This window comes from Pyrus communis, chromosome 6, assembly GCF_041283825.1.
Source record: "Pyrus communis isolate YQ-2024b chromosome 6, ASM4128382v1, whole genome shotgun sequence".
Taxonomy (NCBI): Eukaryota; Viridiplantae; Streptophyta; class Magnoliopsida; order Rosales; family Rosaceae; genus Pyrus; species Pyrus communis.
The window spans coordinates 23,034,262-23,057,308 of record NC_142570.1 but is presented as its reverse complement, the minus strand read 5'-3'; the positions used below and the strand labels follow the sequence as shown (position 1 = coordinate 23,057,308).

General features: G+C 37.6%; 3 protein-coding genes and 1 pseudogene across 3 annotated transcripts; 1 reads left to right on the top strand and 3 right to left on the bottom strand.

The window, feature by feature from the left end:
• Positions 1-39: 39 nt before the first annotated feature.
• On the bottom strand, positions 40-1,011 carry LOC137711291 (uncharacterized; annotated as a pseudogene).
• Positions 1,012-3,566: 2,555 nt separating this feature from the next.
• Positions 3,567-7,197, top strand: LOC137710461 (phosphoribulokinase, chloroplastic). The gene is made up of 5 exons (XM_068449483.2): positions 3,567-4,498; positions 5,817-5,901; positions 5,983-6,067; positions 6,355-6,599; positions 6,736-7,197. The coding sequence occupies exons 1-5, from the start codon at positions 3,951-3,953 to the stop codon at positions 6,985-6,987; spliced, it is 1,215 nt and encodes a 404-aa protein (XP_068305584.1). The 5' UTR covers positions 3,567-3,950; the 3' UTR covers positions 6,988-7,197.
• Positions 7,198-8,198: 1,001 nt separating this feature from the next.
• On the bottom strand, positions 8,199-12,233 carry LOC137710980 (plastidal glycolate/glycerate translocator 1, chloroplastic). Its single transcript, XM_068450163.2, has 8 exons — positions 11,793-12,233; positions 11,349-11,664; positions 10,509-10,770; positions 10,235-10,350; positions 9,608-9,717; positions 9,195-9,372; positions 8,834-8,963; positions 8,199-8,549 (listed from the first exon to the last, which is right to left on the bottom strand). The coding sequence occupies exons 1-8, from the start codon at positions 12,168-12,170 to the stop codon at positions 8,399-8,401; spliced, it is 1,641 nt and encodes a 546-aa protein (XP_068306264.2). The 5' UTR covers positions 12,171-12,233; the 3' UTR covers positions 8,199-8,398.
• Positions 12,234-14,878: 2,645 nt separating this feature from the next.
• Positions 14,879-22,112, bottom strand: LOC137710368 (secretory carrier-associated membrane protein 4). The gene is made up of 12 exons (XM_068449324.2): positions 21,913-22,112; positions 20,705-20,818; positions 20,565-20,627; positions 20,125-20,158; positions 19,906-20,028; positions 18,859-18,921; positions 18,660-18,753; positions 17,612-17,657; positions 17,466-17,533; positions 17,231-17,279; positions 16,051-16,116; positions 14,879-15,457 (listed from the first exon to the last, which is right to left on the bottom strand). Exons 1-12 carry the CDS (start codon positions 21,979-21,981, stop codon positions 15,425-15,427), a joined length of 822 nt encoding a protein of 273 aa, XP_068305425.1. The 5' UTR covers positions 21,982-22,112; the 3' UTR covers positions 14,879-15,424.
• Between the last annotated feature and the right edge of the window lie 935 nt (positions 22,113-23,047).

The window sequence follows — 23,047 nt, the reverse complement described above, 5'->3', positions numbered from 1 at the left end:
GGTTAATGAATGCTAACATTCGAACATGTATATGGTATCCTTTTCGTAGACAGACTACCGTCCATTGAATTGCATGTCCGTTTTGCTTTGATTCCTTAGGGGGTCAGGAATACGGCGTGTAACATCTCTTCCAAAACATGTTTCCAAACAATGGGCTTATCTACCTTCCACGCCAAGAAAACTAATCTTTCCATAAGCACGTACTCATAGAGAATCGCCGGAGTTTCCTTCTTTTCAACGAGCACTGAAATCAGGTAACGTAAATCTTTTTATAAGCATCTCTCCTGTTTGTCTTTTCAAAACAGTCGACTTGACCTCATTGTTCTGAGTTTGCTCAAGAATTTTCTTCAAGCTGACACGTACTATCCAACTCATCATCCTCATCGTCCACATCTCTTTCTCCATCGCACAGGCAGCTGAGGGCAGCTTTGACACGATCCCATGTCAAACTATGACCAGCTTCGCTGTTTATCGCCTCTTCGTAGATGGTACTAATAGATAACGGAACTGAATTTTCTGTTTGTACCTTCTTCCCTGCAGTTCTAGTTGACTTAAGCATTTCTCTTAAGACAAGTGCAGCAGCTCCATCATCATCCAGTCGACGTGCTCTCACATTCTCAACGCAAGCCTTGTGCTTCAGACAGCGAACGGATTCCTCAAAGGTAGCACGCTAACTGTTCAACTGTTCCAAAGCATCATGCTTGCGGTTGTCCCTGGTGCTCCTACTAGAAGTTATCTGTCAGAATTGAAAATCTCATAGCTTCTGAGGGATCTGCCGCTGCTGGAAAACCTTGGTTGCTGTACAGTCTCTGGTACTTCAAACATCTTTTAGTAGACTTATTAGGACCTCACTTCTTTGGAGGAGCATCTTTTTGTTTATTACTTGCTTCTTCAACAAGTACTGCTTCAGGACTCTCCTCCTCCAATGATTTGTTCTAGCGCAGGCCTACCATTCTTAAGTAAATCATTAGTAATTACTTCTCAATCTTTTGTCGATGAAATGAGCGCCATGAATCTGGGAGACCTCCATCAATGGAGTATGTTATTGAACGTGATGCCACGGACATCTTCTTCCCTTCCTTCAGACATCATACTTTATTCTTCTCTATAAGGAGGTATCTATACGCGTACGTCAAAACAAACCTTAGCCTACAAGGATGAGGAAACTTAAGACTTAAATAATGAATCAAAACCAAGCCTAACCTACAGAAACAAGGAAGCCTATACCTTAAGAGAAAACAAATAAGGTAAGCCGCCAGTCAGGTCCCAGGTAGGCAAATTATACCGAACTGAAGCAGGAATTTAAAGGGAAAAAAGGCAACCGGGAATCCTCAGTTGTTCAGAGCTTGAATGTCGACAGTGATACCAAGACGAAACTCGAGGCTCACCATTTGGGAATATAGGAAGTAACCTAACTTACCTATAAGCACATGCAAAACTCTTGTTTCCCGATGTGAAATTTATACTCTCAACATTAGCTACGTATTATAAATACACATACACACATCAATTAATTCTCTCTGTTCTTCTAACTGTCTCGCTCTAGCTCTCAGGCTTGCATTCAAGTTTCAATTTTATACAGTTTGAAGATTCAAATTAGAATATGGAAGGGACGACGCTGTCAACAAGACTAACCCTTGCCCGTTCAAACCCACGCCCAAAACCACGACGATCATCACATGACGAAGCTTCGACAGTGTTAGCTTTGTGGGATCCGACTTGGCCTACAAGTTTTAGTACAAATAATGATAACAACACGAAGCGAAAAGTGGACCAAGTACCCGACCAACCCTCTCCTGCTAGTACTACCCCTCGTGATCGTGATCAGACGACTAATAGTTCATCAAAACGTCAAAAACTAGTGTCGACGCTTTCACACTTTCCCTCTGGTGATTGCTTTCGCGATCGTGTCCATGCGAATAACATGACGAACAATAATAAAAATACTGCAACAAAGGAGGAGCAGATGAAGAGGAAGAAAAGAGATGAACTTGTTATTGCCAATCTAAATTTTAAGGATTCTTGGGGAATCAAGAAGAAATTGACAGCTAGAGATCTCAGACACTTCTACATGCCAGCAAGCTTGATGAACAAACATATCCTCCCTCACATGGACGACAAGTTTACAAAGGCCCTTGAGAACGGACAGGGTGCACAAATTACGTTTCATGACGGCGATACACACACAACACATCATCTGTACGTTTTCAAGCAGAGCGACAACAGTTACGTTTTGGTTTGGCACCCGGCATTCGTCAAGAGGAGACAGTTGAAAGAGGGCGATGAAATTGGACTTCACTGGTTCAAAACAAATTCCAAACCTGTCTTGTTGTTTTCTCTACTTGAACGGGGCAACCAAACAGGTCCCTGCACCTCTTGGAACCCTTGATTTATTAACCAGCCAACTTAGGAGTTAGGGATAGTGTACCTTTATTCTCTTCATTTCGGTTGGCACTTGCTGAATGTAACTTAATTTTTTCGAATCTTAATATATTACTTGTGTGTACGGAGAGAGCTTCTGTAATTATTAAAGTTGATTGCATGTATTATATGCATGCACTGCGTGAGAGCTTCCGATTAGACTGCTTAAATGGGGAGCTTGCTTTCTGATAGAACAGCTTTTGTGCTAATTAATTAAGAGAAGTATAGAACGGCACCATATGATCTGTGGAATCGAGAAATAATCTGGTTCCAGAATTTCACCTCTGTTTTTGGCTGACGACCACCTGCTTCTCTTCTGTTCAGAGGCCAATTAACTGTAAGCAAAGCTTAAGTGTCTTTGATTTATCATATGAGGTTACCGTAGATGACTAGTTAACACGGCACAATGCGATGAAGTGTTAAGAGTCAGGCCTTAATAGGTTCCGATTGAAATGAATGAACCTGCTAGCAACTTGTACACTAACGTGTTTGTTTACTGTCACTCACATGTACTTATTTTAACCCGTTAAAAGCATGGATCTCGAAAAGACAAACACTTTTATATAATATATCGAAGATAATAACTGGATATTTTGGTCTCGTTGACTGTTGCTTAATGTTCAGCACTAACTACTTGAAACGAGTTTTAAGTTTCATCAAGCAAAAAAATGTTATTAACAGATGACACGGATTAAGTTATCTAAAATACAGAATATTTTAAATATTTTAACTGTTAAATCTTAATATTTACAATTTTAAATAAAAATTTAACGGTTAAAACACTGATGTATCTCACTGTAGAAATCCCCACAAATGGACAAGCCAGCAGAGAGAGCTGCACAAATCAAAAAGTGGATGGCGCGTACTCTATCTCTAATTCTCTATATCTCTTTCCATTCCTCACCCTTCACCCCTAATCTTCAACCAGCCACCACTCCACTGCCACGTGGCACATGAAATATCCAAACCACAACAAATAACCACCACGCTTCTTCTTCTTGCTCTCCCTCCATGCCTGCGTTTATCACGTACATCCCATCCACCTCATCGAAATATAAAATATATTAAAATATATAAAACTAAAAAATAAAAATCCCATCTTTTCTCCTCAAATATAATAAAAAACACAAGTATGCTTCCACCTAATTATTTTACTATGTAGTGGAAAAAGAAAAGTGTGAAATGACTACGTCGCCCATCGCCCATCGCCCACTGACTTAAGCCCATTGAAGTCCACCCTAAAACCTTAAGCATTACCTCCTAACACTTTGAAAAATTTATCAAAAAACCAGGGGTAGTCCCAGAAACCCCAGACAAAAACAACAAGACACGTCAGCAGCAGCAGTATCAGCCAACATTTTCTTTTCCCTTCCATCCCAAAAAACTGCCTGCCATCACCTCTTCCAGCTTCTTATTTCTGCTCCCAACTCTTCTTTCTTTCCCAAATTAAACCAAGTAACCAAGAACACAGAGAGCTAGAGAGAGAGAGATAGAGAGAGAGAGAGAGAGAGAGTAGTAGTAGTGGGAAAATGGCGATTTGTGCAGTGCACACAAGTGGCCAGCTGAACCCGACGTGTTCGTTTTCCTCCTCGTTGGGGTTCAGCGGCCAAAAGCAGCAGCAGGTGGCGGTGTTCTACAAGCAGAGAAGCAGCAGCAGCAGGAGATCAGTTGGAGTGAGTGTGATAAGATGCGAGCAAGAGACGATTGTTATCGGTTTAGCAGCAGACTCAGGGTGTGGGAAGAGCACATTCATGAGGAGGCTGACGAGCGTGTTTGGAGGAGCAGCGGAGCCGCCTAAAGGAGGAAACCCTGACTCCAACACGCTCATCAGCGACACCACGACGGTGATATGCTTGGATGATTACCATTCCCTGGACAGGACAGGGAGGAAGGAGAAAGGAGTGACCGCGCTGGACCCAAGAGCTAACGACTTCGATCTTATGTATGAGCAGGTGAAGGCCATCAAGGAAGGGAAGGCTGTTGAGAAGCCTATTTACAACCATGTTTCTGGTCTCTTGGATCCTCCCGAGCTCATCAAGCCCCCCAAGATTCTTGTCATTGAAGGTTTACATCCAATGTAAGTGTATGCCTACTTAATTGCTCATCTTAATCACTTTCATTAACTAATTAATTACTACTTTATCATTTTTCATCAGTACACATTCATGAAATCATGGACTTGTTCTTAATTAGAAACTTCCTTGTAATTTATTTCAACTTCTTCTTTAACATAAGCGGATATTTTTACATTAAAATTCATCTAAACCGATTTTGTAAAAGTACTATTATTATCTTTTTTTAGGACCACATAATTTTTACAAACATTATCATGACCAATAGTATCAAGTCGATATTTTCTTTAGTATCAAGTCAATATTTGACAAGAAAATATTTTCCCATGTATATACAAGTAGACGGGAGGGAATTTAAGGAACTCTTCTTTTCAAATAAATATATAAATAAATGTTGGAGTAGCTCACAATTTCAAATTTACTCACTGACCTAAATAATCCAACTAACATCAGTAGAAAGAAAACAACAACAATAACCAAACCTTATTACACTAAGTGAAGTCGACTGTATAAATTTTAAAATTGTTATTGTGCTCTATTTTGCATTGCACTAAGTGAAGTCGACTGTATAAATTTTAGAATTATTATTGTGCTCTGTTTTGCATCAAATCTTGCATTAACTTCAAATACTCTATATCCTTTCTTAAAATATATTTCCAAGTCAACATCAGTAAATAGAAAAGAGAAAAAGAAATCAAGGCTGGTAAAAGTTGGCATATACAAGTATACAACCATTATCCCTACTTTACATATCTTTCACAAACAGATGTATTTATTTAAGCAAAGAAAAATAATACTATACATCCACTTGGGTCAATCAAAAGACTATGGCGGGCGCTGGTATCATATGTAGTTGGCCAATCAAGGATTTGTATGTCAATATATGTCATGTTTTTGTTTGAAATCCATGTAATTGTGGCCTTTATAAGTTCCAAGCGGCATTCCTTTCTATTTTAGAAGTAATTTTTTTATATAACGATATATTTATACAAAGAGATGAGGAATATATGAATTGATTTTAGATTTATCATTATTGATGTTCGAACTTAAGATAGATCGTAGTCCTAAGTGATTATTTTATTGGTACTTTAATTACTCAATGATAAATTAATTAATTCCACCAACATGGACAACCACCTTATTATAAGCTTTGTTGGAGGGAACAAGTCAAACTTGAAAAGAGAAATACACTTCGTAACGAACCTAACTGTTAGTTAATTATGCATTCAGAAATATATTAATCACTTTCTCAAAAAAAAGAAAAAAAAAAAATTATATATATATATATATATAATATTAATCAATTAATATATGTATGTGTAGGTACGATCAGCGAGTTAGGGATCTGTTGGACTTCAGCATCTACTTGGACATCAGCAATGAGGTTAAATTTGCATGGAAAATTCAGGTAATTAAATTAACCCTCAGGTAATTAAACCTAATTTGTTAAATTAACCGTGTTAATTAAGCTAAAACTTGAATTATTTAGAGGGACATGGCGGAGCGTGGACACAGTCTCGAGAGCATCAAAGCCAGTATTGAAGCCCGAAAGCCTGATTTCGATGCTTATATTGGTACGTAACACACTAATATATATAGGGGTGTGATATCCACACACCTTTTTTTACTTCTCTCACATATTTTTTAATTTTTGACCGTCTGATCGGATGAATTGAAGAAGATCAGCGGACAGAAATTAAGGAGTGTGGAAGAAATAAAAAGGGGTGTGTGGATAGCGCGCGCACACACACACATACCTTTACTTTGCATGATTTACGTACGAAAAATGATTTTCACACTCCCAGTTTGTTGTATTGCGCTCTTTATTAATAATCTTTTGTTAATTGTGATTTGCACGCAGATCCACAAAAGCAGTACGCAGATGCAGTGATAGAAGTGTTGCCAACCCAATTGATTCCAGGTGACAATGAGGGGAAGGTGTTGAGAGTGAGGTTGATTATGAAGGAAGGTGTGAAATATTTCAACCCAGTCTACTTGTTTGATGAGGGTTCCACCATCTCATGGATTCCCTGTGGAAGGAAGCTCACCTGCTCTTACCCTGGAATCAAATTCAACTATGGCCCTGACACTTACTTCAGCAACGAGGTACGCATTTAATACTTGTTGCTAAATTTGTTCACCAAATGACGCATCAATATGCATCCTACAACGGTGTTACACAAAAGCGTTTTTAACTAACCATTTTGTTTTTGGTTATGGTGGTGTCATATGTATATAATAGGTGTCATTGTTGGAGATGGATGGGCAATTTGACAGATTAGATGAGCTGATCTATGTGGAGAGTCATCTAAGCAACATCTCCACCAAGTTCTATGGAGAAGTCACCCAACAAATGTTGAAGCACTCTGATTTCCCCGGCAGCAACAACGGAACTGGCCTCTTCCAAACCATCGTCGGATTGAAGATCCGGGACCTCTACGAGCAGCTTATTGCAGCCAGGGCCAAAACTCCAGTAGAAGCAACCAAAGCTTAGAAATATTTCATCAAATTAATCTCTTTGCCTAATTACATTGTCATGCCTTATCTCTATTGATTGTACCTACTTAATTCAAGTAAGAGACTGCATGCATGCCTATTTTCCACTCTCATCTCTTTCTTTACGTTGTAATTCTATGGATGAATATTTGTATTATACAGATTAAAATGAAACAAAATATATGGAAAATTTGAGTTATGAGGTTCACCTATATATCTTATCTATTCAGTATTTCAGTTTCTCAATACTTGGTTGCATCACTCTCATATAACCTTGTGATCCTCTTTGGACCGCTGTGACCGAAGTCTAAGGATCTGGATATCTGGACCATTGAAGAGAGAGAGCGAGATTTGGACTTTTGATTTGTATGAGATGGATCAGTAGAATATACTAATAAGGACCGCACGATTTAAAATGAGTGATCCGAATCCCTGAGTGCGCTAGTTTAGGACAAATTCAAAGAGGATCTCAATTCTATATAACCAAACCAACCCTATGGATAACGTGGGCCCCTTTATTTCCTTTATTACGTATTTGCTTCTTCTTTCATGGGGACTAGGGAATGAGCTTAGCATGATGTTCAATATATTGGCATACACGTAACCTGATTTGACAATCCTTCATGTTCAATTTTACCGATCTTTTGTTCATCTTCAGTGTCAATAATTGGGGGCCTCGTAAAATCGGGCCTCTATGTGGTGGCATTGCCTGCACGACCAAAGATGGTTCTTTCTCATAGCTTCTAATCTTATTAGACTAAAAATAAAATTTACAATATCACGTTGTATTCAGTACAACGTTAAATGAACATGTAAGATTTAAAGAAATAGATCTTTAACCTTTATGGCTTTTACCTACCCATTAATCTCCCCGTCCCCGTGCACTTGAAGCCACGGGGTATTGTAGCGACGACACCGGGCCCTAACTAGCATCTCATGACAATCAGGCTTGCTTATCACAGAAAAGTTTTAGGGAGCAATTGTAACTTAATTAAAATGGCATAAAAAACCCTTGTTCTTCACTTGGTCCTCTGTTTAAAACCTCCTAAACTCGTTTTAAGTTAATTTCTTCGATTCCTCGTGACATCAAGTTCTTCTCTTTTAGTTGCAGCTTACACGTTCGCAATGGCGTTAAGGTATGCTCATTCAGTTGTAACGAACTATTCAGGCTGGCTTCCTACCAACTAAGTTTTCTGGTGCAGCAGTAACTGATAGTGTTCATAAATCCAATAAGATAACCGAATACGAGTGTTTGTTCAGGTTTACAATTGACGTTCTTTGTAGTACGGTTTTCCAACGTGAATTCTTGTCCTAATGGAAAAATGTCGTGTATATCTATACACTGTCAATAAAAACAATGATTTCGAAGCAGTAGCTAATTGTGAGAACAAACTAAGGAGCTGATAGTGTCATCCAACTACGGCAAGCAAACTTTGCCTGACTGCTGGAATTGAACAAAGCAAAGAGCCAAATATACCATTCAGAGCGTAAGCAATGGCGCAAAATGGGAGAGCCTCCGGTTCCTTGGCTGACAATGCTGCGGTTCCCAATCCATGAGCACTAGAGCAACAAAACAATAAAACACCGTAAGTGCATAACAGACAGTAATCGAATTATGATTTCTTAAACTCACTCTGATGAGTTCTAGTTAATAACGCTTATGTCTTTTAGCCCGGAGGTAAAAATCTTCAATATTCAATATACCTAAGAAGTCTCAACAAACTGTCCTACCATATTCAGATGGTTTAAACAATTCTTTCTAATTGTTTACAGTTTGGTCCACTTGTTTATACTTTCACAGTTATAGTTTCACACGCAGATCAAGGTTCAGGGGAGATGCATACCTTGATGCAGTAGCTATCCCTCGAGCAATAGGATCACGGAATTGTAGTTTATCAAGTGTTGCTTGCACAAAATTAGCTCCTACCAGACCAGTTACGACAACCACGGCCGCTGTGAGAGATGGATTGGTACCTGCAATTTCAAGGATACAAGTTTCAGATATGTACCATACGCAATTTTGTTTTGTAAGCATTATAAAGTTGTATCATTTTGTGAAAAGAGAAAGAAAAAAAAAGTTGAGATAATAAAACAGGAATAGCCTCGGGTTTCATTAGTAACATTTTAGAAATTCATGTCAAACTCAGAACATGTTTATGAGGTCAAAGTTTTCACGTCGACAACTACAAAAGTATGAACTAGTACCTTCAAACAACGACACAATGCTGAGAGCTAATGCCACAGTTATACATCGTGGTAGAATTGAGACAGTCAAACCAGGTTCCAACCCAACAAGACGTCCAACAAGAGCGGTTGAATACAACGAGAATATGGTTGACAGGATGACAGATGTGAAAATCTCAGCTGCGTGCCTCTTGACGAGCTGAAAATATGTAGGGAGCAGAAATAATGTTCAAATATGGTTTCATATCAACTAGATATTGGTGGGAAGTTAAGACGGCAATTGGTCTAATGCACAAATTTGAATCAGGTTAAAATTATAAGAGTACTGCTGCAGGAAAACCCCAAAAAATCTGTTTTTCTATACAACAATGAACCAAAATAAACAAGTATAACAAATAATTATGGGAAACCCGGCCTCTTCAAATGTTATTTACCTTCCTCTGTTTGAACATTGAGAAGGCAAATGAGAGGATAACAGACCCCAAGAATCCCATCAGAACATCACCAGCTCCAGGATTAGATGAAACCTTTGTAAGGTAAGATCCTGTGAATATCAAGAAGAATGACGATCTTCATACTTAAAGCACTCGGGGTATCATGAACCATCATGGTTCCCACAAGTCTAATGCTAATAGATTAGCATTTTTTTTGTCCAATGATATCAAAGGTGTTCTATAAATCATTGAAACCTCAAAAAACTTGTGACGCGATACAAAGCATAAGATGTTTCCCTCCAGACCCATGTTATGTAATTCTTCATATTCATCTAATAACATTAAGCCCATTTAATCCTCTAAATAGTACGTCGGGTATTCCTTTCTGTGGTTATATAAAATTGCATGGAAGAAACAAAAACCAGGAATTAGCACACTGGTGAAAATACCACATCCAAAAAGAAGGAACAAATAAAATAGGAAAAATCAGGATTAACCAAGAGACCCAAAAAGCTAATTTGGTATCTGGCAAGTATTTTGTGCAAGTTGTTAAAATTTCGCTTTCTAATTTGTTACATTTAATCACAATGTTCAGCCAAAACCAAGAATATTGTTTCAGATGTATACCAAGAACAGGGTCAAGCCCAGACTTGGAGAAGTATCCAAAAGCGAACGCAGCCAGATCTGCAGACAGAGCACAGCAGATAATGGGGTGGAAAACCTTCTTCACGTCTGATGGAAGTCTGAAAATTAGAAGTCAACAGAGGCATGAGACCTTAAGGAGGAGAAGATGTCAAATTTCAGTAACTTGTATTAAAATCAAAACCATTATTTGGTTTATATATTTATGTACTTTTCATAAAAATGTTCATGCTGTAAACTAAGGAAAAATATGTTTTACCCAGAACCAACAATGTAGCCCAACACAGTTGATGAGAGTAGGAATGGGAGGCATGTTCGAGCACTCGTCCCCAGAGCTGTTGGGGATAATAATGCTCCAACAAATGATATCAGGAAGATCCCACTCCAAGACCACACTTCAACATTGGAAAAAGGAGAGGGTTTTCCCATAGGCTCAGCATCTGTCATTTCTGTCTTGACCATTCTTCTTACAGCTATTGCCGTATATCCTGCAACAGCAAGGGTGACCAGCCAGCCTCCAACTGCAGAAAATCATTAATTACTAGCATGTAACTGTAATAAAAGCAGGGGAAAACAAAGCATGTAGATACCAGAAGAGAGAGGGGGAGAGGCAACAGCAAAGAAGTTTAGTGTTAAAGAAAGATAGTTTGTTGACTATGCAATTTCAAATTGAGTATTTTGTGCTCAGCCGAAGAGGTAACATGACGTCTCATCATCGATGGAGGTGGAAGATTAGGTAAAAGAAATCTTACACAATACTGTTCAAAAGCTTTCTTCATCAAATCTATTCAATCAAACCACTCATCCATTTATTTGATCGAGAACCACACGGTCTTATCTTTGTTGTTTCATTGAGAACAAGTTAACTAGATATTTTTCTATGCGTTTTCACTTTTTACTTTAGGATGATAGTATGGGTGATCTAGAAACAAATGACCTATTTATGATCACTGCTAAACAGCCTAAACCCATCACAATTGTTAGAAATTGGTCAAACAAGTAATTGATTCACTGACATTGACAACAGAAACCAACATGGCAAATTGAAAATATAAGTAATTAAAAGCTAAATTAGAAAGAGTAGCGAAAACTTGCATACCTATAATGAAGCAAATCTTGATACCCGAAGCCGCAGGAATACTCTTTACAGAAAGGGGCAAAACAACCAAAGAAGGAACATAGAACAATGGGAGCCATCTCTGGATGAACAAAAGCGCCGGCTCAAAGAAGTTCATCAAGCTTGTTGCCACAGCAGGGACAGTGGAATCAAGAATAACAAGAACGGAGAATATACAAAACATCCCGAAAAGCGCACTTGGGAACTTAATGGAAGCTGCCACAAATGCCTTCTTCAAAAACTTGTCCATTGCAAGAATAATACCAAGTGAAACAACCAGATGCAGAACCCCAACAACCTGTAAATTGCAAATTGCAATAGTAGCACATCAAACCATTGTCAACAACTTTTATCAAAATTCCATTGAAACAACACGAAAGAGACTATCCCATCGGAGATTAAACGCAGAAACTTTGATTTACTCACAGTTTGAGAGGCAGAGGAAGTGGAAGCACTCTCCGAGCCAGTTGATTTCACCAAAAATGGTGTCTCAGAGGAGGTTTCCTGAGAACCCATTTGCAAGAAGGTGGAAGTGGGTAGTGTAGGAAGTGTGGTTTGGGGATTAGTCCGCCGCCGCTTGTGCTGTAACCTGGCGCCATTGAAAGCAACAACAGGTGAAGCTTTCTGAAGTTTTGAAAGGGAAGGCAGGCAAGTTGGAAAAGAGAATATTGATTTGTGGTGGTTGTGAAGGGAGGTGATCACATTAGTGGGTTTGGCCGAAAAGGTCGACATGGAAAGAAAGTGGGGAGGGAGTGAGGGAGTGAGAGAGTCTGGAGTCTGGATGCAACAGGGAAAGGAAACCATTGAAATTGTGCGGACCCGAAGCGAACGTTTTAAGTAAAAGGAGGATGAGATTTCAACCCCCCACCCAATCAGATTTGTGCCCACCACATGATATAAGTAAGAAACTTTTCCCGGGGACTTTCAAATATTACACTTGGATGCCAAGGTATATTTTTTAGGATAATACTTGCATCCCTGGGGATGCACATAGTCTCCATTTACATTTACGAATGGCATGTTGACCGAATAAAATTAACGATCGGCACCATTTAGTATATTAATCTTCATTTAAAGATCAATCTTACAAAAAATTATTCAAATTGAAAATCGTTTAATCATCCAAACATATTAATTACATGGACAGTTCATTATAAATATATTACTTGGTACTTATATTTAGTACTTATATCGGGAGAGAGCTTGACTAATCAACATCGCTTGTTGGTGATGGATGTACATATCAAAAGAGAGAGAACAAAGAACAAGACCTTGAAGTGCCCAAGGACTAGATGGTGGAATCTAAAAGGAGAAAAACAAGCCACTTTTAAAGAGAAAGTAATCACCCAATTCGTTTGGGATAGAGAGAGGGGGAAGCTAGCCAAATGTGGGATTTCCATGGCTAGTTGTATCCGAAAAGTTGCAAAAGGGGTATTAGGAGAGTCCAAAGGCTTTGCTCCACACCAAAAGGAATCTTGGTGGTGGAAGGAGGAGGTACAGACAAAGGTTAAGGCTAAGAAAGAATGTTGTAAAGCCTTATACAAGAATAGGACTGATGAAAACGATGAAAGGTATAGAATAGCGAAGAAGGAGGTGAAGAAAGCTATGAGAGAAACTAAGCTAGCAGCTTTTGACGATATGTATTAGTGACTAGATACCAAAGAGGGAGAGTTGGATATCTATAAACTAGCTAGAGCAAGGGAAAAGAAGACAAGGGACCTAAACCAAGCGAGGTGCATCAAGGATGAGAATGGAAAGGTTCTTGTTACAAAGAATGCGGTCAAAGACAGATGGAGAGGTTATTTCATAATCTTTTCAATGAAGGCCATGAAATGAGTACTTCTTTGGGGGAGTTGAGTAACTCAGAAGAGTGTAGAAACTATTCCTTTTACTGCCGAATTAGGAAGGAAAAAATGGTTGTAGCATTGAAAAAGATGAAGCATAGAAAAGCGGTGGGCCCAAATGATATACCGTTCGAAGTGCGGAAAATTTTGGGAGATACGAGTATAACATGGCTCACAAACATTTTCAATAGGATTTTGAAAACAAAGAAGATGCCAAATGAGTGGCGGGCGACATACAAAATTGCATGAACTATAGGGGTATTAAGTTAATGAGTTATACAATAAAGCTCTGGGAGAGAGTAATTGAGCATAGACTGAGGCAAGAGACACGGGTCTCGGACAACCAATTCAGATTCATGCCAGGGCGCTCAACCATGGAGGCAATCTATCTCTTACGAAGATCGAGAGATTTGGAAAAGACCTATGATAGGGCCCAAGAGACATTCTTTGGAGCATTTTAGAGAAGAAAGGAGTACGAGTAACATATATCTAAGTTATAAAGGATATGTATGATGGAGCAAGGACTACCGTAAGAACTCATGAAGGACAAACTGAAAGCTTTCCCGTAACTGTATGGTTACATCAAGGCTCATCTTTAAGTCCTTACCTTTTTGCATTGGTAATGGATGAGTTAACAAGACATATTCAAGATGATATTCCTTGGTATATGCTTTTCGTAGACGATATAGTGTTGATAAATGAAACTCATGAAGGAGTAAATGCGAAGTTTAACCCTTGGGGAGAAGTGTTGGAATCTAAAGGTCTTCGCCTAAGTCGGTCAATGATAGAGTATATAGAGTGCAAGTTCAGTGCAAATGGAGGCTCGAATGAGTTAGGGGTGAGGATTGAAGATCAGGAAGTGCCAAAGAGCTACTGCTTTCGCTACCTATGATCTATCTTGCAAAAGAACAGAGAGTTGGATAAAGACCTCAACCATAGAATACAAGCTGGATGGATGAAGTGGAAGATGTGTGCCCATCGTATGCCACTGAAGTTCAAGGGAAAATTTTATAGGACGGCAATACTTTATGGCATAGAATCTTGGGCGGTGAAGCATCAACACGTACAAAAAATGGGTGTAGCAGAGATGAGAATGCTTCGTTGGATGTGTGGGCACACAAGAAAGGATAAGATTAGGAATAAGGATATCCGAGGTAAAGTAAGAGTAGCCGAAATTGAAGGAAAGATGAGAGAAATTCGATTACGATGATTTGAACATGTGAAACAAAGGCCTACTGACGCTCCGGTTAGAAGATGCGATTACGGGACAGAGGTTCAAGGTCAAAGGGGTAGAGGAAGACTTTGACTCTAAGAAAAGATTTGGAGTACTTGGACCTAACAGAATAAGTGACACAGAACCGAGCACAATGATATTCTAAGATTCATATAGCCAATCCCACTTAGTGGGAAAAGACTTTGTTGTTATTGGTATTTATACTATTGATTTGTTTTATACATTTAAATGACTAAATAATCTCCAATGAAAATAATTTTTTATAGCGACGATCTTCAAATGAAAAATAATAAATTTAAACGGTTCCAATAGCTGATTTTCTCCTATCAAAATACATTGTTCGGAAAATGGAAAAAGAGACATCATGCCAAGGGAATGCAAGTTTTTTCCTTTAACTTGTTATTACCATAATATAGGTGTTTTTCATTATTTACTTTTACTGGAAACATCTGAATTTCATTGCATAGTAATGACAAAATACAACTGAAATATCAAATTCTCAGCCCATAGAGTTCGAACAACAAATTTAGCTAATTCATGCGCCACTTTGTTACCATCGCGTCGATGCAACTCACAAGAGAAACACAAAGATATCCTTAACCAAGACAGCCAGTACCACAAAGATATCCTTAACTAAGACAGCCAGTACCATCTAAGGGAGCCTCTGTCGAGTCCAATCCAAAGATAACTGCTCCAGCGAATATCGAAGCCACTTCAATGCGTCGGGGTCATGGACTCATAAGCATTTCCGGTCTCGTACACTTCTACTTAAGAATTTTACCCTTGCTCTACACATATAAGCAAGCCTCTGTCGAGTCCAATCCAAAGTAGCTTACTGATCATTCTTTACTAACTCATGCAATGCAATTATAAAAACGAAATGGCAAAACATAATAGGCCGCAGAAGAATATACTAAAACCACTCGGAAAAGGCAATGCAACTCTGAATCCCGATTGGATTGCAATCCGCGGATCAAACCTCACTTGTTCCCCCTGAAATACATGTATACTTTCTGCACAAACAAAAGAGGGAAAGATGATCAGAGAAATAGTAAGGATAAAGAACATGTTAACAATGACTTCAATCTGACCATAAGACCCAAAAAGAAAAATATTTATGCTGACAATCTGACTAGAACAATAAAAGAGGCATTCAGACTAGTAATAAATTCAAATCTTTTAAGAGATGACAAGATGAATGTGAGTAAACATATTCCAGATACAGTTGTACAAGCTTTTGTAAACATACCAAAAAGGGTATATTTGGTGAGAATAAAGAAACAAACATTAGTTGTCGTTAACGCTAAAGATTAAGTTTCATCAATAAGAGGGAAAACGAAAAAACAAGTGAAGTTTTGTAAAAGGGTTCTCGTTTTAGGGGAAAATGCAGTTAAGTATTCTGTTTTTCCAATAACAAAAACAGAAAATTTCTGAAGCAAATTGGTGGAGTCATGGTGATCTGTGACTGGGAGCAATCACAATGATCCTCCAAAAATCCATACCTACAGATCACTCAAGTAAATGCATGCCTTTGTAAGCCACCAGAGGCATTTTCTATACTTCTAAAGATTATAATGTACAGGAAAAGGGAACCTCTGTCTCTCACCTGAAGTACCCATAAGCTTAGAAGAGACTCCAAGCAAAACAACGCAAACCCAGTTAAGTAGAATATCTGCACAGATGCAACAAAAAATAATATTAGTATTCTTATAACCAAATACTCAATGAGATTGCACCAAACAATATTAGAGACAACTAAGCTACCTTGGTCATCTGACCATGATGATGCTAGATATTCCTTACCAACTAATACCTCTTTATTCTTTTTCCAATCACCCATTCTGTTCTCATTTGTAAAGCTGGGTGATATGGCTATGAACTGGGAAGCAAGTCTTCATGACTTTTATTTTAGTTTTGATCCATTTTCCCGACAAGATTGCATATTGAGGGGTACATAAGATCTCATTCATACCTAAAATCTAATTGATAAAAGTGAGCCAGCAACCGCAGAAGAAATCTAGGTCGACCAGTGCCCACCCATTAAGGAACTAACTCCGATCAAGAACCATAAAGGGTATATATATTAATAGCATAAAGTGTATCCTTCATTTTTCTGTGTTGAGAGAACCTTTCAATGCTCAAGTAAGAAGCATAAGGGATGTATTATTGGCCAAATCTAGAGAACAGATATTCTATTACCAAAATTTGTTCCAGTATATTCTCAACGCAAAGCACAAATTAAAGACCTGACCAGCCAACCAGAGCTAACAAAAGTTTTGAAATAATCTGATATTCTCAATTAAATGCATAGCATTGTGAACTTGACAATGGAATCTTGGTGAAGAGAGTTTCTCCCACTTTAGATCATTGTGAAGGTGGTTACTGGTTCATTTGTTACAAGTGCTTAGGGAAAGAAGACAGCATTAATTCGGATGTCAATAGTGTACACAAGTCTGAGTCTTGAGTTTTGGCAGAAAACCAGCGCATCTTTGTATTTCTTCCTGGCCTACTGCATAGTTTTTTGTTGACGTGGCCTACTTCATAGTTTAGAGTCTAGACAATGCTTTTTCTTCCTTTTTTCAGTTAAAATGAAGTAGGCCTAATTCTTTATTGTTTGCTGTTTTGAATCTTGAACAAAAATCTCAACTACAAATCTATTTTGTTCCTTCAACTTACATTAAAATTGAAGACACAGAGATGATGGGAATGAAAAATAAAACAAACATTACACTTCCGATAACATTCTAACAGCATTGTCTATAGATGCAGCACAGTAAAAAACTTACCCCTACCACCACATGATCAGAGAAAACATCAATTGCCGAAAGAATTCCCCTGTATATAAAAAGAAAAATGGAAAAAATAAAAAAAAGGACACATTTGTCGAAAATAATAGGAGGAAAATATATTGGTTCAGTTACACAGCATCAAAACGCTTACTAAGACAATTGGAGGAGCTATCACCACAAGTGAATAATATTAAATGCAAGAAACAAGAAACAAAAGAATTTAAGAACTTACGTCAATGATTTCCCATTAAAGACAATTGGAGGAGCTATCGCCGCAACAATACAAAATCCAATGTGGAGCTGCCACACGAAAACCGATGAAAATCAGATTGGTAAGTCAAGCATAATAAGTCAAACAGATACAGTATCAGTACATACCATATAGAACATGAAAAACCAACCAAACTTCAGGGCACTATCTGTCCTGCAAGTTGGAAAAAATACACCTCAACACAGTCAGCAGTGCATGATCTTACCGAGTTCAGTTTAACAAATAAAAACAACACATTACATTTCCATCCACATAGATAACAGTGACATCATACAACTGATTATCTACCTATTTGTACAACAAATGAGATGGGACAAGGTCCCATAGATCATAAACTTCTTCATAAACTATAAAGATGCATAAATGCAGCAGTATATTTTTGAAAAGTTACAATCATGGTAGCTGCATACGATAAGGCACATTCACCACACCACCCCCCCCCCCCCCCCCCAAAAAAAAAACACACACACAAAAAACAAAAAAAAAAAAAAAGGAATTAAATTCCACACAACTCTTGATTTCCAGGAAAATTTGGTTTCCACGTTCAACCACAACCACCATGTCATGCACCATATAACAATCCCACCCTAGTGACTAAGCAGCACTGTTTCCAAACGCAGTATGATAGTGAAGGCTGGTGTGATGCTGGAAACTTTTAATTTCTATCGGAGTTATTCCAATACACCTTTAGTGCTATGCCAAAGGCCAAAGTGAGTCCAAATCTCTATTATATTCCTTTCTCTTACTATTTTCCTACATAAGCCTTTGATGCACTAAAATTTCTGGTAGAAAAGAGTTGCGAGAGAGTTATAGTGCCAGTTAGAGTCCATAGGGTATTACTTGATTCGTCCATAATATAAACAGGGCATAATTTAAACATGTGCCCATCATATGCCAAAGGTCTCATCCATTAGCAGATGAGGATACTTTTAGGATAACAACCAATGCTTGCTCTTTGATATTTGGTTCCCAAAAACGTCATTTCAAAAGTATTTTCTTGTCTTAGCCTAAGATCCATGATATTACAGTCAAGCTATTTTCTCTAAAGTGCCAAAAAATTTATGCTAACATTGCGGCTTCTCTGTAATTTCCAGGGGAACTACAAATCTTTTATTTACCTGGAAACTAGAAACAAAGCCATCTTTAAACAATTACCTCATTGCACGATAGAGAGGCCTGTACCAAAGAACATATGAAAGAGGGCATCCCATTAGAGCATAGATCGTTGCAAGCAAAAATATTTTAACACCTGCAGTTTATGAAAGTCATCAGAAGATCCAATTAGCGTGATAGCCAGAGGAGCTAAGTTTACCTACAATCAAGTAATAACCAAATATCATTGAGGAAAACTTACCTCCGCCTCTAATCCAACAGACAATAATCGCAATCACATTAAAAAATAGGCAAAGAACTATGCCTGCAATGACAATATTACTTAAGTGTTAGACAGGCATGTAAAGCAAAAGTAACATTAAAAGATAAATCCACTGAAGTCTAATAAGGAAATATATGTGATGATAAAAAGAATAATGATACAAGGAGTCGACCCACATATTCTGCCAGACTCGTAATCAAGCATCACATATTAGAATTATAACTCAAGTGACCAATTGTCCATATTGACAGTCTGTCAAAAGAGCATTTCCTTTGAGTTATAGATATACATGTATGGTTCTGTGCATGAGCCCCGAGAAGCTTCAAGTGAGTATTTCCCTAATTAGAAATAAAAAATGAGGACATAGCCACTTGGATTCATCAGAATGATCAGAATCATTTCTTCAAAGGACCATCCCCACAAAAAAGTAAGAATCAGCTGAACCAAAAATCATTGAGCCATTTGATTACCATTGTTCTCATTTTATTGGACCGCTTGTGGTTGTCTGCGTAGTTTACATGACCAAACGGTTCCCTATTTGGAAGCTTCTTTTTTAAGGAACAATCCTTGAAGAGTGACCAAAAAGTTAGCCAATTTCAATTTGGCTAACATTACGTAAGGTCAATATTTAAATAAGGACCGAAAGAAATGGAAGTTTGGATCATTGAACTACATTTCCAGATGACCCCAACAAGGATGTTCCTCTTTAAAAACATCCATGGTACCTTATTCAAATATCTATATTTAAGTAATCAGTTCTAAGAGAAATATTAGGTACTGAAGTAGTTCAATCAATATAAGAATGTACATTCCTTAAAGTCCGGCAATGAAATAGATTACTAGTACTTGATTGTTAGAGAAAATGTTTCATAAGCATTTTTTTTTTTTTTTGTATGTATATCCAATTTATAAGGCATACTACTTGAATATAATTCTTTTATAATGGAATCCTCAATGCATTTATGGCTAAAAATACAAGCAAAGCAAAATACATAGCACCACATTGGCATAATAAACATGCTTTACCTAGCCAACTTGCAAAAGCCATATATTGTAGCCTTTGAGCATGTATTGGTATTTCATTAGCTATATCATGGTGAATAATTGGAAAAAAAGGAGGCCAATTTCTATCATCAACAGGGACACCAGCTGATACACGAAGAAGAAGAAGAAAATTAATTACTATGATTTAAGAAAGGCCACCCAAATTACTAATGATCTAGGTTGCAGATATATAGTGCTTACCTTTTGCAACAGAATCTTCTCTCCGTTTAATATCCTGTAAAAGTTAAATATTAATACAAAAACTGTATTGAAAACAAAATACAGGAACACATTAAGCAGTACAGAGTGATTATAACCAGGAAAAAGAAAAGGCAAAAATGAGAGAGAGAGTAATAAATAACGCATCCAAACTGGGGCCCACCACCGAACCCTATAATCATGGGGGACAGGAAACATTACCAATTGCAAGAAAGGTACATTGGGATTTCACACCTGAGGCAACTTGGGACACACCCATGTGCCTCAGCCATTCCCACTGTGCACTCGGTGATATTATTACAGGCAACATTCCAGATATGTGATCAATTTATCCATTTGTAAACTCACAAGAATATAAAGCGACTTACACAATAAAGGTAGAACTGTAGGCAAGCAATCAATCAAAAAATTTATCAATTAACCTTTTCTCGCTTCTTGAGATCCGCTTCCCAAGTTGCAAGCTCTTTTGCCTTTTGCTTAGAATCCTGCAGAAAATGGCCAAACAATACATATACAAGCTCATAGAGAGAAAAACAATGTATACAAAATAAAACTACTTTACATTCATGGTATCCAACGGTATATCGACTGTGGCATCATGTTTCTGCCCAAAACCCAGATGTTCAGATGACACTGGTGGAACACGCGACTTTGACTTAGGAGCAGCAGCACCATTCTGCAAAATTCTCACATTATGGCACATTTTAACACCTTCATATTAAGTATGATAGGGAAAATATATATAAACTACGCTTTGCACCAGTCTTAATAAAACATGTCCAAACCATGCAGTCTTATCGATTAAAATCCAAAAGTGGTTTTTGTATCATATCATATGAAATGAAAAATGCACGGTGTGGCAACATGTGACTTCTAAAATGCCTTACAATTAAATAGCATATGCACAAGACATGGCATGAGATCTATAATTTCTAAAATGCCTATTGCCTATGTACAAAGAACTACGACTTCATAAAGATGTGAAAGAAGCACACAGCATTGCATGGTTTCTTACATTTTTTACATAAGGTTGAACTCTGTATGTGTATATATATATATATATATATATATATATATATAAACAAAATTAATCCGTGATTTTTAAGAATTATCATGTTCCCTTCACGATAGGAGGTAGGTGGTAAATCATAAGAATATCACTATTAAAGAATGAGAAGGCCAACAAAATGTAAAAGAGCACCATTGTTTAAACGGGGGAGGAGGGCTCAACGATAGAAAATTTTCAAAAAAACAAAAAAGAGTACAGAGCAGATATAAACCCAACCTCTAAGCTATATATTGAACCTCACTTCTAAATTGACCAGATTTTCGTTCGCATTGTTTTCATTCTTAAAGAACAAATTAAAGAAATGTTCCCCAAATTCGTCTTTTTTCCACACTGCTGAATTTGAAGTGAATGAGGTAAAAAATTTCGAAGTTTGAATTTTATACAAATTAACAGAAGTCCAAAACATAACCCAGATCAAGACTTATAAGCTTTTCTAACCCGAAAAATCCCTTTTTTCGTACATATTACATTGGGTCTAAGCTAAGTATACTTGCACAGTGAGCACTGGGAAGTGCTTAAGACTGCAAATCCGCATGTTAATTAAACTTTACAACTCAATTTGATAGGTTAACATAACATTATTTCCAAATTCACATCATGTTCCTCACTACCAAACGGAAGAAGGAAAAGAATAAATTTGAAGTTTTCAGATCCAGATCGAAAATTTACGAAATTGGAGAAAAAGAAAGAGGCAGAATTACCGAAAAAGGATTGACCTCGACCTGGACTTCTTCTTCGTCAAATGGGTTGGGGTCGTGGTGGCGATTCATGGCTAGATCCCCAAAATTTGCACAAGATCTAGAGAGAGAGAGAGAGAGAGAGAGAGAGAGAGAGTTTCTGTTGTGTGAGAGGCACCGCTACTGCATTCCCACTTTATTCTGTGGGAGAGAGAGTGGCTTAGTGGCCACGCCTACGCGGGATAACTTGCAAATTTGGAAGTGCCGACTCTTTTCCAAGCCGTTGGATTTGATCCAACGGTTAGTGGTCACTAGTTTTAAACTGTTTTTCAATTTTTATGGATTCGAATTCCCTCTTTGCATTTTCTCTCTCCTTCTGCGCCCACTTTCATTTTTATACCGGTTTTGATTATGAATGGTAGTTGAAGTTGGCCTAACCCTTCAAAATAATTCTTCCAATTAAAATCGATGAATGAAAATGAATGTTATCAGACTGTAGTATTAAGTGACCTTATCTAACTTTTAAAGAATATATTTGATAAGATAAAAACTTCCATCTCACCCTTATGTATGTAGCGAAATAGTTCCAAGTTTGATACTAACGCGTTGGCCAACCCAATAGGCTTGGGTTGGCATTTTTAAAACTCACTTCCACCAAGAAATTGGCAAACCAAACCTCCACCCAAACCATTATTTGGCGAGTTGAGTTGAGTGTGTTCAAGGGGTTGGAATCAATTACTTTTTTCTTGTTCTTAATGTGGGTGTAAGTGACAAATAATCCAAATTATGCTCTACTAAATTATGCAAATTTGGTGTTATAGAATCACTACTTGTTATTGTTAGTTACTTAATGTTTAAGTTTCATTATCTAAGTAAAGTATGCCCTGGTGCAAGTTCAATCCCTACCGATTCTTCTCTTCCTTACAACTAACTATCTAATCCTAACGCTGGCTATAAAAATATTAAATTTTATGCATACATCTATCTCTAATATACATTTATATTTAAAAATTGTTAATATTCGAATATGTCGGTTTCAATTAGGTTAATAATACTTCAACACAACTTAACTCATTTATTGAACGAATGTTCAAGGTCTTACTCGCAATTCCATTTTTTTTTTTTCTTTCCATTTTTTTAAAAAAGATAACAACTGATG